The 17,500-nt window shown below is 37.8% G+C and overlaps 1 protein-coding gene across 1 annotated transcript in view; it reads right to left on the bottom strand.

Moving 5' to 3' along the window:
- The window catches only part of TANK (TRAF family member-associated NFKB activator), a 22,731-nt gene extending 9,261 nt beyond the window's left edge, over nt 1–13,470 (bottom strand). The window contains exons 1-5 of the mRNA XM_010141499.1: nt 13,325–13,470; nt 9,998–10,106; nt 9,039–9,151; nt 1,621–1,800; nt 264–340 (exon numbers count right to left, since the gene is read on the bottom strand). Coding sequence (XP_010139801.1) covers nt 264–340; nt 1,621–1,800; nt 9,039–9,151; nt 9,998–10,106; nt 13,325–13,423 — 578 coding nt within the window. The 5' untranslated portion in view covers nt 13,424–13,470. The remainder of the gene's footprint in view (nt 1–263; nt 341–1,620; nt 1,801–9,038; nt 9,152–9,997; nt 10,107–13,324) is intronic.
- Between the last annotated feature and the right edge of the window lie 4,030 nt (nt 13,471–17,500).

Raw genomic sequence — 17,500 nt, forward strand, 5'->3', positions numbered from 1 at the left:
CAAGTGACTATTTTTCTCCCTCCCAACTTATCCCTACACACTTGCAAAGCCTCAGCTATGACTCCACATAGTTCCTGACTTTATTACCTTCTCACACCAGCTCTTTGACCTCTGTTGCTCCCCCTTCTTCTCCATGCGCCCCTCTGCCCTGCCCCCATCCATTTTTAAAGGTACTGTGTAGAAAAGAGGGAAATAGCTGGTCTTATTTAATGGCTGAAAAGACAATTAAAAGCAAATTTTAAAAATGCTGCAAAAGTATTTACCTTTCAGGCACAGCTGAAATTCCAGAGATCCCAAGAGCTAATTCAGGCTTATCTGGAATAACTTTCTTACTTTTCACCTTTAAGTAAAATATGAAAATATTGATCACAGGTTAGCATATTAATTTCGCCCTTCACCCTGATATGAATAAAAATGTCATGGGATCCTTAACCTACTTCCATCTAGAAGCTCTCAAAACATTCACAAAATGACAAAAGCAGTTTTTTACTGTTTGTATGAAATTCCTATTTTTAGTTTAATTTAGCAACACAATGTGACATTCCTCTGCTCATACTCCCTTGAAAGGAAACTGGTTCTAAGAATATTGCTTAACTGTCATTCTGTTTCAATCATGTATAAGGTAAGATTATGTATTGTGTATCAGCTTGTTAGTGAGGTAGCCAGCTATTTTAGCTCTTAAAAATCAATTTATTCACTGAAATTTTCAATGAACACATCATGAGCTAGTATGTCAAGAGTTCCAGCAGGTTTTTAAGTAAGTTCTTAACTTTGACTACCACCTTGTGGTGCACTCTAGTATTACATAGTTTAAAATCTGCCAGGTCTTAAGGAAAGTTTTTGTAACGACCAGCCATTAGCTGCAAAGATGCACTTGATCTACATTACCTGATGGCCTGGGTAGTTCATATGTGCTCCAAATTAGGCACAGAACTTGGTCATACGTGTGCCAAATCAGCTGATTTCCACGATGCATTGTTTAAAATCACAGACCCATAGCCTACAGGTTTGTCTTACCTTGCACCAAAGTGAAGCTGCAGCTCCTGTAGACACATTTGACCTGCTTTGTACCTAGCAACATGGGTTACAAATGGTTGCCGCAGTTAAGCAATGCCTGAGAGGTGTAATAGCAACAACTTATGTGTTGCTGTGCTCCTTCACTTACTTACGTTCATTTCAAATTAGCTAGCTAAAATATGTTTACGTGGTTAGACTCACTCAGACGACTGCACTCTAGCTATCCCACAAGGACAGAATAGAACTATGGGTGGTATTCTGTAACAAAAATAGGGTGGCATGAAAGTGAAAAAATAACTCAATCTTGGTGAAAACCTACAACTGAAAAATATAAAACAGAAATGCTAATCTGAAGTTTTCACAAATACTGAACTTTTAATGACATAACATAAAATAATTAACACACAAACCAACCAGTGTGTATTTAATAGTTCAGAGTGACCTGTGTGCTTTATACACTTCCACAATTTCCTGGTAATTATATAACGCTGAAATTTAAAATCAGTTTCTTAGAATAATTAGTATAAACATGTTTGAAAGAAGTAATAATTTACAAATGTTTGGGTTTTCTAAATTTTATTTCTGCTTGGTTTCTTATCTTACCTCCCTTTTATATGTTGGCATCTGCATACCCTTTTGTGCTTCATTTAACTCTTTCAATTTGTTTTTCAGAGTTCTTATTTTATCTTCTTGGTCGAAAATAATAGATATAAGCTTCCTTTCCTTTTGATTGTTTTTATCCTCAAGTTGCTTCAATTTCGCGCTCTCACTTTCTAACTGTTCCTAAAAAATAATTTTAGAAACACCAGTATGATTAATAGAATTGGCTTGTAGAATGTCACTATTCAGCAGTCTGGAGTAAGCAAAATTAAGCTTTTACAACATAAGTAAGAGTCAGACTTATTTATTACATTATTAATTTTAAACTGATAAAGACCTTCTACCACTACACATAGATAGACATACTACCACATGATAGATGATTACTCAAAACAACTGCATGTTCCGAATTCTGAAAGTCATATTAGTGTTTATAAAAAACAGACATTCTCTTGGTTCACTTACTTTATAACTACATTAACATTTTACATACAATATATTGTATGTACAATATATAAATACTATTTCATTTATTTCAATTAATCTTAAACAGTTTTGAAAGTAATATTCTGCAGCGACCTTAATTTTTGAGCAGATCCAAGAATAGAATCATAGAATCACAGAATATCTCAAGTTGGAAGGGACCCATAGGGATGATCAAGTCCAACTCCCTGCTCCTTGCAGCACTACCTAGAACTGAACTATATGACTAAGAGTGTCAACCAGATGCTCCTTGAACTCTGACAGGCTTGGTGCTGTGACCACTTCCCTGAGAAGCGTGCTCCACTGACTGACCACCCTCTCAGTGAAGAACCTTTTCCTAATGTCCAACCTGAACTTCTCCTGATGCAGCTTCATTCCATTTCCTCGTGTCCTATTGCTGGTTACCAGAGAGAGGAAATCAGCACCTCCTCCTCTGCTGCCTCCCTTGAGGAAGGACTGTGATGAGGTCACCCCTTCAGCCTTCTCCAAGTTGAGCAAACCAAGTGATATCAGCTGCTCCTTATAAGTCTTGCCCTCAAAGCCTTTCACCATCTTGGTTGCCCTCCTCTGGACACATGGTAATATTTTGATGTCCTTCTTCTGTTGAAGTGCCCAAAAACTGCACTCAGTACTCGAGGTGCAGCCGCACCAGTGCAGTACAGAGCGGGACAATCACTTCCCTCGACCAGTTAGCTATTCTGTGCTAGTAGTCCTTGATACACCTCAGGACATGGTTGGCCCTTCTGACTGCCAGGGCACACTGTTGGTTCATGTTCAAATTGTCATCAACTCAAACCTCCAGATCTCTCTCGGCAGGACAGCTCTCCAGCCTCTTATGCCCCCAGTTTGTATGTATAAGCAGGATTACCTTGCAAGTATTGCAATGTTATACAGATTTGTGAAATAAAAGCAGCGGCTGGTCCAACTTCAGCTATCCATCTGCTAATTCATGGAATTTTTTTGTGGAACGAAGAATATAACGAACAATTTTTTTTTTATATATGCACAAAGACAGTCCTTGGACAAGTCCTTCAAGAAACAACCTATAGGTTTTAACCATGAACACTTTATAGTTGTCAGTGTACAAAATATATAGGAACACTGCTCTTCAACTGTATCAAGCATCATGAAAAGTGGCCTAAAGTCCCATGTCTGTCTCTGCAAGAAAAGTAAGCCCAAAGGGTTACCTCTGCAAGAAGTAATGTAAGTGACATGCAGTGAGATAGTCTGTTGACAGGTAGGGCACGGTGAAGAGGAAAGAATAAGTGCTTTTTCAAGAATATTTGTTTTATTTAGAAATGGGACCTAAACAGTGAGGTTGTGCATTTGGAGGTTAGGTAGGCACAGGCTACTCTACTAGACGATGACAGCCATGTAGGCATGGGTCCGGTCCATAGAGACACTGGGTGGTTAATCATGTATGTCTATGCAGCTGACACAACAGTTTAGCCTCAAAAAGTTATACTAGCTGGATTAAAATGAATGCAGAAAAATGGCTTTGAAGACATTGGCTTTTTCTTTGGTTTCAGTTGTGACTTTGAATAGTAAACCTACAGTAAGAATTTCAATGCAACTCTGGACTTGGGTTGTATCTCAGGGATTCAGGTCAGGCCTCTTCTGCTCCGTGGATTCAAAACATTACCTGAAAATGGGAGGTTTCTATCACAGCAAAACTCCTTAATCCTAACCCTTCTTCCATGTTTAGTACTTCCGGGAGGTGGTATGGGGAATTTATGTATAGTTCTAGGACACATCACAAAACACTTTCTATACTCTTCTCGTGTGGAATCTGTATACATCATGGTAGATAGAATCCAGGGAAGCAGATGAAAAAAACCCAAAACAATCAAACAGCAACAGAGAAAAAAAGGAGGAAGTTTTTTTTATACAGTTCTCAAAAACACCACAACCAAACAAGAAGACTGATGACAAGAACCCATACATCATCATCTATAACTGATTTTAGAGCAGCTAGATTTCATTTTCTCAAATGGCACAAGAACACTAGGAAGAATTACAGTCCTATGAGGCACAATGCTCAAAGCAAGTTAAGGGAGTATCTGATGAATAAGAAAAAACAATCATCTCCAGTGATGTGGGGAAAAAAAAGATAACAATTTATGTTAAAAGGAGATGGAGACATTCATAAAAGTATTCTTAACAGATTTAAAACTACTTTGAAGAAAGTTATAGTTGAACATAATTTTATAACTATATAACTTTTCTTTAAAGCCTACAAAGTAACAGTAGCTATAGTATGGGGAACTGCTTCTTGCCATTCCAGGAACGGGAAGGCAGTGATACTCTGTGGTGCGTGCTCAAAGACCTCAAGCTACCACTGAGCCATTATTTGTTCACAGGGTTCCCAAACATTAGATTCATAGAATGGTTTGCATTGGAAGGAACCTTCAAAGGTCATCTAGTCCAACAACCTGCAGCAAGCAGGGACACCTTCAACTACATCAGGTTGCTCAGAGCCCCATCTAACCTGACCTTGAATCATTTCAGTATTGGGGCATCTATCACCTCCCTGGACAACCCGTGCCAGTGTTTCACCACCCTCACTGTAAAAAAATTCTTCCTTATATCTAGTCTGACCACCCCATGGCCTAATTCCATTTCCCGTTTAAAAGGCAAATGGGACACAGCTTCTCCTGTATTTTCCTTTGAAAATGATTTGCTGGAAATCCAAACACCTAGAAAAAAGCTTATGTCAAAGACAACACTTGCCCTTGAAGAACTCCATCTTCAGGGCAGTAAAATAACTTCCACTGAGCCTGCGATATACAGCATTGGTCTGCACACACATAATTTATCTGTTTGGGACTACTACAGCTCCAAATAACATTTGGGCTTTCAAAAGCTTTCAGACAACTGGGAGCACTGCAGTAATGGCCAGTGGTTCTCTTTCATTTCTCCCACATTTTCCTGCAGGAAGCAGGGACAAGAGTTAAGCAAGCAGTGAGAAAGGCCAGGTGGGAACCAATGTGAGAAGCACTATGCAACATGTTGCAATGAAGATGTATCAGTATATGCTGATGTAAATCACCATTCTTGTGCACCATCAGGATATCACACCAGGAAAAACACTGGAGAAACGATTACACCTTTTGGGATATTGCAGTAATACAGCCTTTCATAGCTTGATGACCTTACAGTTCGTAACACTGACTGAGTTTGGGTGTTTGTAACAATGTGACATTTATTAACTGAAGTTTATAATGCTAATGTCATGACTAATAACTATGTCACACAGGTCCACACAATGGATCTTTTAAGCATGCCGGTATCTGCAGCCAGCGAAGAGCTTATATCTGTATTACGAACAAATCACTATCCTTTCTTCTGGAGTGCTTTATAGGATAAGAGGATAATTCAAGTTGGAAGGGACCTCGAAGGTTCTCCAGCTTCTAATCAAAGCAGGGTCAGTTATGATGTCTGATCAGGTTACTCACTTTGGTCTTGAATTCCCCAGGATGGAGACTGCACAACCTCTCTAGGCTATTTCTTCCAGTGCCTGGCTTTCCTCATGGTGAAAACGTTTCCCTTATGTCCAGTCTGAACCTTTCATGTTTCATCTGTCCATTGTCTCTCATCTTGCCATGACCATTGTTAAGAACCTGGCTCCATCTGCCTGATAACCTCAGCATAGGTATTGGAAAACTATTAGCTTGTGCTAAAGCCATCTCTTCTCTAGGCTAGACAAGTCCAGTTTCTGCAGCTTCTTCTCATGGGTATGTACTCAAGCCCCCAGCTATCTCAGTGGGGTCTCTGCTCAACTCACTCTAGTTTTTCAGTATCTTTCCTGTACTGCAGGTCTGGATGTAGTATTCTAGATGCAGTCCAATGAATGCTGAATAGAGGGAGATACTCGCTTCCCTGGGTGTGCTAGCTGTGCTCCTGTTAATAGAGCCCAGGAAGCTGTTGCCTTTCTTTTCTGTCAGGACACACTGCTGGCTCATGTTCAGCTTGCTGTCTAACAAGAGCCAGCTCCTTTCCAGTAGAGCTGCTCCACAGCCAGTCAGTCCCCAGACTGTACTGCTGCAAAGGCAGGACCTTTTATTTTTTCTATGAAGAGTGCTGTAATGGCCTGTTTCAGTGGCTTCCCAGAATAAACAAACTGTCAGATGGCTTCAGGAAAAATACTATTCAAATAATGAACTACTATATGTGGTCTCAGAGGATATTAACAGTAACTTTTAACAGTTTAACCACAAACTCTTCTTTATTATTGGGTAGAGACAGCTTAAACAGACGAAGCAATATGAAAAAAGGCTATTGATAACAGAATTTCCCGTATCAGGTAGCAGGGCCTAACTCATCATACTGCATATATCACACCAGCAGCAAAGAACAGCTAAACGCATAAATCTGTCAGCTGGCATAACATCATGAAGTACAACCTTCTTTGCATCAGATAGGTAACGAAGTGACATTAGAGAAGATGGTACTGACTGGAGCACACAACTCCACAAGACGGCTCCAGTAGCTACTCTTGGTTACGCAAGTCATTTTAGCACCATAATTTTGAGCACAAAGATGATTACCATACATCTGCCATTCCTCTGCTTATGTCCTGCACATTTACTGCAGGATGAACAGTTCTGCATACCATATACATCATTCGATCGTGACACACAGTTTCCTCCTCTCTTTCACAGCACAAGAAATTCTGATCAACCAATGCCACACCATACTGTGGTTCTTGACCCAGGAAAATATCAGCATGTTTTCCTGCCACAGATATTGACTTTAGCTTCACGTTTTATGGTCTTTACAAGAATTCTGTACTAAAAATCGCACGCAGAAGCTTTACTTGAATGTCTAATTTTGCTTACTAAGGTTTTCTGTTTGTGAGGCAGCTTTGGCTCTGAAAGAGTAACTGGATCCAATGATCCCTAGTTAATAAAGTTTAACCCGACTGTACTCAAAAACAGGCAGCAATTTAGGTTCCTTTGGTCTCCTCAAGCAGGGGACTGAAAAAAAAATCTGATAATCTTTTGCATATAGTTTGGTACTGACCACCAACCAATCTGGTCCACTCACATCTTTCAGTGAAGATGAATGTGAACATAAAAAAACCCTAAACATTTTATGACACACTGACAGAATTTGACAATGGCAGGTAAAATATGCAAGTTTTTTACACATGTATTCAAAAGTACGTCCACCTACTAGAAAACACAGAAAAGCTACACCTTTTCTCCTTTTCAGCCTCTGAAATTTAAGCTCTAACCATGCACCTATTACAATCAATCCAGGATTTCTGTTAACTTTACTGGAGGACAGAATACAGTCCACTGAGAAATCCCATTGGACTTAGCAAAAGACATTTCCGATATGTGTCGCTAAAGCCAGGCACCTCCAGCCATGGGAGAGACTCTGAGTTTCAAGGAAAGAAAGGAAAAAACAACAGTATTTCTGTTCATGGCATAGGTAAAGCAAAATCCAGATGAACTACTTGTTGCTGCAAGGTAACTGCAAGAACTGACTACATAAAACAATGCAGCTAAAGACAAATAACTCATATTTTATTAAGAAAATAGTCCCCAAAATAATGATTCCAGCTTCTCATGCATTGCCTGTAATTTTCTGTACAAATCACATAATTTCTCAGTGCTTTCCCAGGAGAAGAGCAGATAACACAGCTTCCTTTCTCCTACTTATTATAAATGATGAAGTTACTTAAAACTACTGTCCTTCAGCAAGCATTCAGAAACAAGTGTATGAAATATTAGACTTGGTCAGCTCTCTGTGTGCAACTGTAAGAAATAATTTTTATCCAACTCAAGACAGAGAAATGCAAACACATGCAAAGATATTCCATCAAAGAATTAACCCTTCAGCTGTGTTGCATTCCAAATAAATGCAAAGATTAGGAAAAGAAATGAGATCTTGTGATTCCAGATTCTATAAGGACTTTTTTAAATAAAAAAGGAGTGTATATAAATCTTTGGTAACAGTACCTTTAAAACAGCACATTTAAAAGTTTGCAAAGGCTTAGTTGCAAAAAAGATTCCTTCAAGACAATTAAGAAAGCATTAATAATTCAAAGAAATTACTTCAAAATTAATATTTCTGATTAAAAAATGCATTTCTTTGTACTTAGCGTAATTAAATTGCTTATAGCTCAGGTTTAGGAAACAAATCTTGAAATTAATTTTTTTTAAATCCTGATTTGTATAAAGGTCTTTGTACAACCCTTAGAGGGTCCCTGCTATGGACAGTCATATTAAAAAATAAGATCTTTTATGTTACAAGACAGTTCTCAAAAAACATAGTAGGATGACTTAGGATAAGACAATGCAACTTTGTGCATTTCTGTCACTTTTTTCTCTATATGCAGAATTCATTCAAGGTATTTCCCATCTATTCTGCACCATTGCTTTACTCTTACTCCTCTTACTTTCAACAGGCTGTGGTGAAAATCTCAGTGTTACTTCACAGTGAAGAGGAGCAGAAGAGACATAGTAGCAAAACTGGCCCTTTGAAAAAACAAACTAATCGTCATCATCCCCAAAACAATGGATAGTTCCGTTTCCACCTCCATCACTTTTTGAGTATGGATTCTTCATTTCTTGCAAAAAGACAGACTGATTGCAATGTGAAAAGCTCTTGTAAGAGAAAGCCTCTTCTTGGCTGCTGTTTCTGGCAATTTAAGAAATAAATAAGCAATTCAGCTCCTACTTTATGATCAAAACTATTCTAGGGAACTCAATGGCCAAAGAGTGATTGCCCTGGGACAGATCAAAGACAGCTGCTTAGTTCACCTAAGTAGACTGCAGTGGCACAACACTCAGGTGCTTCAGGTCAGGATCTTGTATTAGAAGAAAAGCAGTTCAAAGGCACCAGTAAAAATCTCATTTATCTCTTCAGGTTCTTTAGTATAATCATAGAACAAATGTGACCTTATTTTAAATATACTGCAGTGACCATACCTTTAAGAGTTTTTCTTTTTGCTTTGCTATGTTCAGTTTTTCAGTGAGCTGGCTGAAAGATAACTTGGAGGTTTCAATGTCTTCGTGCATCAGAATGTAGGGATCCACATTACCTTAACAAAAAAAAAAAAAAGGCAGCTGATTATCACTGCATTTCTCCCCACCCAGCTTACAAGTACAAGCAAAATTAAAAGAAGCTAGGCTTACATTAACTTCTTTATTTTCTTTGAGCAAGGCTTCATATTAAACGAGCAAGAGAAGCCCAGTTCTGCGCTTAGAAACAATGCAAGGCTAAACTACCAATAAAGAATGTACATGTACTCTTAAAAATAAAAGCCAACCACTTTGCTAGTATTTATGAAAACTAGGAGTGTTAGGCTAGTGTGAATAAATATTTAATGAGCATGGCAGATTAACACATGGTTACTTTGACTCTCTTTTCTTATTTGTGTAATACAGTCAAACTGGAAAATTATCCATCAATGACTACTTGATTTGAAAGAGAAATACCTGCTTACAAAGCTTTGGTATCCCCTAAGATAAGCATAAGGAGACTCATCTAACATAAAATACATACAAGCACAACACTTATATCTAGAACAACCTGAGCTAAACTTTTTGATAGAGAACTGTAAAATCAACACGTAACAATTCTGCTTTTAATCGCAGTGAATGACTTGAACCCGTATTTTCATAACTTTTATTGGCTTCAGTGTAAGCTAGTTCTACCTTTAAAGAAAATCTCACCATTTCTTGACAAGGATAAAGAGAGACCTCAGAAGTGTGGCATTTTATAAATAGATTTTGAAACTGCACATTTGTGTTAACTCTCACGTTCACAGAAAAGTATGATACTGCTTTGAGAGATGTATATTGTAAAAACTGAAGCAACAAAGTCAGAACTATTCATCAATGCAACACAGCATGAAAAGAAATAACGTGCAAACTGGAGTACATACCTCTATTAGCATTCAGAGCAGCTAACTGTGATTTCAGTTTTGCAATAACGCTGTTTTGAAGCTCTAGCTTTTCCTGCTGTTCACGTATTTGCTGCATGTAGTTTTCTGTCTGCAAATATAATTTAATTAGCATTAATCTTATTCTGTTTTGACTACAAGTCTCCTATTTGGCATATAAAAAGCAGCTCTGATTTTTAAAGATAATTGTAGTTGTGGACCTCTGCATGAAAACGCAACTATAGTCACCTTTGGCAAGACCGTATTTTTGAGACTGTACTGATTTGAAAAGGTACTATAAATCCTGATTTTCACTAACTGTTTTCACTAACAGTTTTCAGCTGTGGCAGTTGTAAAGGACAGGGTAACTTTTAAGTTAGGATTCTTTACTCACAGTTGTAACTAACACATCAGGTTTAAAATTAGAATTTTAGTATTATTCAGAATGCTGGTCAGTGAGTTCATCTATAGAAGGACGTTATTTTCTTCCCCCATATTGTTTAACAGATGTATTATATAAAAATAGGTTTTCAAAAAGGTAAGATTTTAAACGGAAAACAACAACATTGCTTATTCCAAGCAACGGCTATTTTGTAAATAACCTGAGTTGCCTATGAACAGAGTTTTGCCTGTTCCTTTGAATGTAAGTAGACTTGTTTTTCTAACAAGAAAATGGGGGAGAAGCAAGGAGTAGTCCTATTCTTCATCTATCTGTACTCTTATCTCACACCCAAAACAGGCCATACAGAGCCTAGTAAGACTGCTCACATTTCATCAAAGCGTGCAAGTATTGTTAGACAGGCAGTTAACTGAACAAATGATCAGGTGGTAGGAAGATGCTGATGTTAAAAGTATTATTTAATTAGTGCATGCCTAATGTTGCAGTTACAGTAGTGCTAAACACAAGTAAGAAACCTTGTGAAGTCTGAGCCAAGAAAATTACATGAATGCACTGAATTTTTCTAAAATTAAGAATACGTCTACTACTGAACAGGTCACGACCTGGGACAAGACTAGGCATTGTTTTCACGTCTATTCATAGTTTACCCATACTGCTATCTAATTCTCAAATCTCAATCACATTTTAATTCCACACTCCCCTTCTGCCCAAAGTGTTTGTCTGTAAACCAAGCAGGAAAAAAATCTACAAGCAAAATTTATTTTAAAAGGCCAGGTAGTAGTTGTACTATGAGAGTTTATAAAAAAAAGAAAAAAGTGATCAAAGAGCAGTACACTCCAGCAGCTATAAGAGACCTCATGAAGCAGAAAAATCACTGAGAACCAAATTGAAAATGTACAACAGCAATGTCTTGTCAACACTTCTGTACAGAGCACAGACATGACAGCTAAAACAGACAGAAGAGAAGATGCTTTTGACAGCCAGTGTGCACAAATTATTCCTTGAGTCAGATGGCAGCAACAAGTTACCAACTAGAAGATCTGCATGACAACCAACCATCCATCTGTATCAAACACCATCTGGCCGAGATGACTCTGGCTTCTGTGTGCTTGACATGGCTCCCAGCTCTAGAGACTGGCAAAACAAGTGGCCTATCGGTAACTTAAGTAGTAAACTGTTAACAACAGAATGGTGGACAATCCAACAATGTGTGAAGGCCACACAATGAACAGAGGAAGTTACTAGAGTAAAGCACATTCAAAAGTCATTAAAAACCCAGGAGTTTGGTTAAAAAACCTGAAAAACAACACAAACAAACAAAAGCCCAACTAATTACAGTATCAACTGTTCTTGAAAAAAATACTTTTGCTCTCTTTCGAGATCATGAAATCCAACTACTGAAAGTTTGATTAGGACAAAGATTCGAACTTTATGAAAGGCTTTAATTTTTAATTTCTTAACCAGAGAAAATTCAGAAATCTTGCAATCAGTTAGTTCACTTAACACTGATGATCTCACACACTTTCCTAGTTTTCTTCCATAGACTTTAGAACAGCTGTCTAACCTTGCACTTCATATCTTGTTTCTTCGGCATCAAGTTTCTTTCATGAACTGATAGATGACCCAGGAATATTAACTCGACTGATTTTCCTTCAAATGATTATATTGTTTATAACGAGAGACAAAATTTAAAAGATTCCCAAACACTCTAAAGTGTGTTGCCTTTCGTTAAGTTAGTTGCAATTTCAGCTCAAAATGTATTGACACGCTACTTGCGCTTGTGAAGTACAGAAAATGCTACAGATTTGCACCAGCACTGCTGCAACTAGCTATGAATGGAGACAGACTGCACAGCGGATGACTGCACACATGACTGACTTGATACCTGTTCTGAAGGCCTTGGCTAGTTTAGTTTGCCTTGCAAGGGGATGTCAAGATTGTGCCCAGGTATGAGAATATTCTCTAGTAGACCTTCCCCTGCTCCCAATTCTACTACTGTCTCCATAACTTGACACCAACTATGGCTCATCTGCTCCTGAAGAAAGTCCCAGCCTACCAGTTCTATGGAAGTATAAGAAAGTCCTGTAGCATTAAAGCCATTCCAGCCTTCCTATAACAGCGGTTCCATTGCTGGGCAGAATACACACGATAAAGTTAGTATGACAAAGCTCAAAACTGATAGCTTTGCAACATGCTGGTATATATATATATATATATATGATGAGAAGTCCTAGAAGAGTTTTGGCTGAAGTAATGTATTCTACAACAGACTAAAAATTCAAAGGTGCTCCTTACTGGCCAGAATGCCTCCAGAATCTTTGTTACTCCATAATTAAAGAATAATTGTGAGATGATTATTTAAAAAAAAGAATCAATACTTATTCTAATTATTATGGAATATGTAAGTTTGCTGTAAATGTTTCAACAAACAAACTCTGTTGTCCTAATAGCTTACAGTGCTTAACACATTACTCTTTGACCTTTATATCAAGTAAAGTAATAATTCATATGGCATATCTTCCTATTAGCTTATATTAAATATTTTTTTAGTTATTTACATTAGTAATATAAAAAGTAACTTCAATAAAGCAAATTAATTTTTCAAAACGTACTTCATTAAAGCTAGGTAAATTTTATATACATCTTTGCTGTCTACATTAAAAGACTTCAATAATTCTCCAACACAGACAACAATTTTCTCACCTTTAAAACAAAAAAACCTTAAAGACTGAAAACCTGAAACCCACCTACTACATTCACAGCCCAGTGAGTTACTCTGCAGCATACTGGCCCGTTTTCACAGTGGCAATTTCCAACTTTAAGAGATGCACTAAAGCGTGCATAGCTAAAGGGAAACCAAAATATACATGTACCACAGTCCTCCGTGGGAAGAATGGCTTTAAAGATAGAAATCAGAACCCAACACATACTTTTTGTTGTAGTTCTTTCACAGCATGGTCCCTATCCATACATGCTTGTCGATAGGCTTCATAAGCTTTGTTAAGCTGCTCTCCAATGTTTTTGTCCATAACTCCCAATGTTGTTTCATCACTGAAAAGATGATCAAGTTAACAAACCTGATAAGAAACCAGAAGAAAAAGACACAATGCTAAGAAACAGAAGTATGTAACTAAAAATGTACATAACATGACTCATATTAATATCTAACTGAAGTAATATGTGCAGTATGTTTGAGCATTAACTCACATACAGTTTGAACTATAGCTCTGCTCACCTTAACATTTAATTCTATGCCCAGGGATAGATTTAAACTAAAGCCAAATAAAAGCAGGTTAACTCTGAATCAAATTCTGGATGTACAGAATGTATAAATGTTAAGCACAGTTACAGAGTTTGAGGACTGTGACTTTAAATTGGTGTAGATCACTAGTTGCCTGATTTTATAACATTTCTGGCAGTTTAATGTTTATTCAATCATGAAATAACACATGGCATTAAAAACAAAACCAAAACTCAGTTGTTGGTATTAAGCAATAAAAAGACAAAATCTCAGTAACATCAGGTCACATGGACCTATCCTATTCTATGTCATATTTGACAATGGCAACACAAGCAACATTATAAAGTGAATGAAAACATCTTCTAAGTAATACCAACCAGTAAGAATTAGCAAGAGTCAGACCTTTTCACACAATACCATCACCTTTTTACACTTTATGAACAATTTCAATAATAACTCCTGAAACTACAGCTCATGAACTGTGACATATAAGACTATTAACAGTATCAAATGGCATAGACTTAAATTTCAAGACAGTGAAATTTGCCAACACAGGTCCTTTGCTTCTATAGTGGTATGTCATGAATTTTAATACAAAAAATTATACTAATGTAAGTACAGTAGAGGACAGGTTAGTGAAGTCTCAAAAAAACCCTGCTCCAAAATATGAGCATTAAGGAAAAAAAAAAATCCGTAATTCACATCTCTCCTGATATTTAAAGCATGGTTCCCTCACAGTATGGAAAGCCACTATCATCTCTTAGTATTTTCTGGGATTATGCATAATCCACAGATACTTCTAGGAAAAGTGGTGCAGTCACAAGAGGATAAGCCAAGCAAGAAGGGTATGAGGACAACTTGTCTTGGACCTTGGTCAAAACTCTAAGGATTGCTGCTTGAAGCTTTTGTTCATGTTTTCTTGTTCTTTAATATCTTCTCCACCATAAAGCCCGAATACAGAACTGCAGTTTGACTTCCCTAGAAGGTGCAACGGATGTCGCACCTTTTTGTCCTACAGACTTTATTTTAATGACGTGTGCATATTGCAAATGCAATTGTATCTCAACTCTAGCACGGCTGTACTTGGAATCGTTTAGGGATCTCATTTGACAGAACAAGTATTACTGAAATTGAAGTTTTAAGTTTTGGGTAAAACACCTACATTACTTCTTCATAAGAAAGGTTGTTTTTGTTTTTCTTCTAAACACCAGTTCAGTAGTTTATAATCTCAGCTCCAAGCATTGTTAATAACATAGGCTACTCCATCCACTCCCTTCCTCCTGCAAAAGCACCTCTCTGCTAACTGAAATATTCCTTTGAATACCTGGGGCACACCTTTAAATAAATGGGTAGGCTCTTTTTTAGTTCCAAATGAAGGACTGTTATATGTAGTTCAGTGAATAAAATCACCTATTACAGCTGACCACAGGAGCAGGTACTAAACTTCAGAAGGGTATTATTATGGCTGGAAGAGATTGAAAGTGCTCCCACACTCTGTAAAAACTTGCAGAGTTTGCACCAACACTGATTTAATCCTTTTCTGGAATTATCCAGAGACACCTGAAACAATTAACCTAGTAAACAGCAGTGTCCTGTACATATAAAAGGTGACTTCAAAACATAAGTGCAATGGGATTTAAAAGACTATTTCATTTTCTAACAGAGGGAATGAGGTTCAGCTCTATATGACTCACAATTCATAGAAAATGAAGGCATTAATTTCACTGATGCAAATTTAAATTTCAATTTGAAAACTAGTGTTTAAAATTTATACCTAACTTCCAGGCTTTTACTTGTTGATTGAGACTGGGAGTGTTAACAAAGAGTTCTGCTCTTATCTGGGCTGCTGGTACCAAAAGGAATTGATCCAACAGGCAGAATTGTAGCATTGTACCTGATTTTCTACTTGGTAGCGAAAAATAAGGATACTCATTTCTGCTTCCACCTCACCGTTCCCTTTCTTCCAGCAAAAGCAGCTTTACCGTAAACTCTATCAGCAAACCAATACAGCTTAAAACTAAATGCTACAAGTATTTTTTGCTATGTTAGTTTGAATGCAGGTCAGATTCACAGACCACTTCAAGTGGCATGATAACACAAGGAAGCCAGCACAGGAGAAGAAAATGTCAGCAAAAGGCAGGCAGAACTTCTGTGTTCAATGGCAGCATTGGCTTTGAAATTTAACAAGAAGTTGCAGATATTTAACAGTGATGCAAATCTACACTGCCACAGAAAAGGATACTCCTTCCTTCCACCATCTCTGGTCATGTATTCTTGCCAGTTACTTGTAATGGTATGAGCATTTCGATGCTACACAGTTGAGTATGCCAAAGTAGCTCTCTACTTCCTCAAAAAAGAAGCCTCAACCCCCCTAAAAAAACAACCCCAAAATTAAAACTGGAGCTAGCTCACTGTGAGGCTGCTGGAGCAGTACTACCAACACAAGGAGGCAGTGAGAACATGAGACTAGCCGTGGGCAGGACTGCAGCAGTCTAGATTTAGATTGGATTAAACTACTCTGTAGTCACACCCCAAATTGCCTGCTGCTGGAATAGATAACTGCTTCTTATGCTATCTATCTCATATCCACAACTCTTTGCAGTTTGGAAAACTGGCTCCTCTTCCGGCTTCTCCTCCATAGGCATCAATATTTATCAAGGAATTTGCCAGCTGTTCCTTGTCATTTACTCTCCTCCCTACATCTAGTTAGGAGGAAAAAAAAAAACAACACACCACCCCAACAATCCTAAAATTAAAAAAAAACAAAACAAACCCACTTCCCAAAACAAATATCCGCGCTATTTTAATCACACTCAGTTATGCTGTATCCATACAGCAACTGGGACATATTCAGCCCAAAGTTGACGACCTTGATCTTTAGAAACTGACATTCTAGCTATGCATTAGATTCCAAAGACTTTCACAATTGTGAACAACAATATGTACTCAGAACACAAGAAGCAATACCAAATGCTGCATTTATTCTCACAGGGACAAAATCTGAGAAAGAGATCAGCTCCAGAGTTTGTCTGATGAGCGGGTCCTGCAAATGTGAGCACCTCTAAGTGTTGCTGGAGCTACGGCAATGAGAACTAGAATTTCATCTCTGAGAACAGACTTGAACACTGGAAAACAACTGGGTATAGCAAATGTTGTTAAGAAAAACTTTTAAATACACAACTCTAATGAAACCTGCAAATGCTCTTAAAATACTTGCTTCAAATGAGAAACATTTTGTTGATAGAGATGGAGGAAAGAAAAAAGCAGTAGCAACACATATATTCTGAGTCAAATGCCAAAAAAGCCCAAACAAAAAGATTAGCAACATACTGCTGCCTTCATCCTGAAAACCCCAGCTCCACAGATCACTAAAGAGGCACGTTTTGAGTTTTCATAGTGCCTCAGAAAACAGATTAAATTCTGAAAAATAAGGTTTTAGCTAATCATGTGTATATACACATTCATTCATAACGCACATGCCTACCTCTCATAGGTTCATATGAGAACACAGATGCCATCCAGAAGTAAGTACTTCTCTACATGTTTCTGTTTTCAAAACAGCTTCTTCAATGGAAATATTTTGTAAGTTACACTGCCATCAACTTGGGAACTGGAAACCTGTTGAGGTAATCATCTGTGACAGACTGAGAGCTCAGTGCACTTTCGTTTTGGTTATGGGGTTTTTTGTTTCTTTTTGATTTGTCTATTTTTGTTGTTTGTTTGGGGGGTTTGTTGGTTTTTTGGGCGGGTTTTTTTGGTCTAACGGACAAAATTCCTGCTTTGCTCGACTGCGGGAAGGGTCGGATACCCATCAGGCGCCCCTAACAGCACACTAGCGTTACAACCCGGCGGGCAGACAGCCCCT

Source organism: Buceros rhinoceros, unplaced genomic scaffold (assembly GCF_000710305.1).
Source record: "Buceros rhinoceros silvestris isolate BGI_N320 unplaced genomic scaffold, ASM71030v1 scaffold14318, whole genome shotgun sequence".
NCBI lineage: Eukaryota > Metazoa > Chordata > Aves > Bucerotiformes > Bucerotidae > Buceros > Buceros rhinoceros.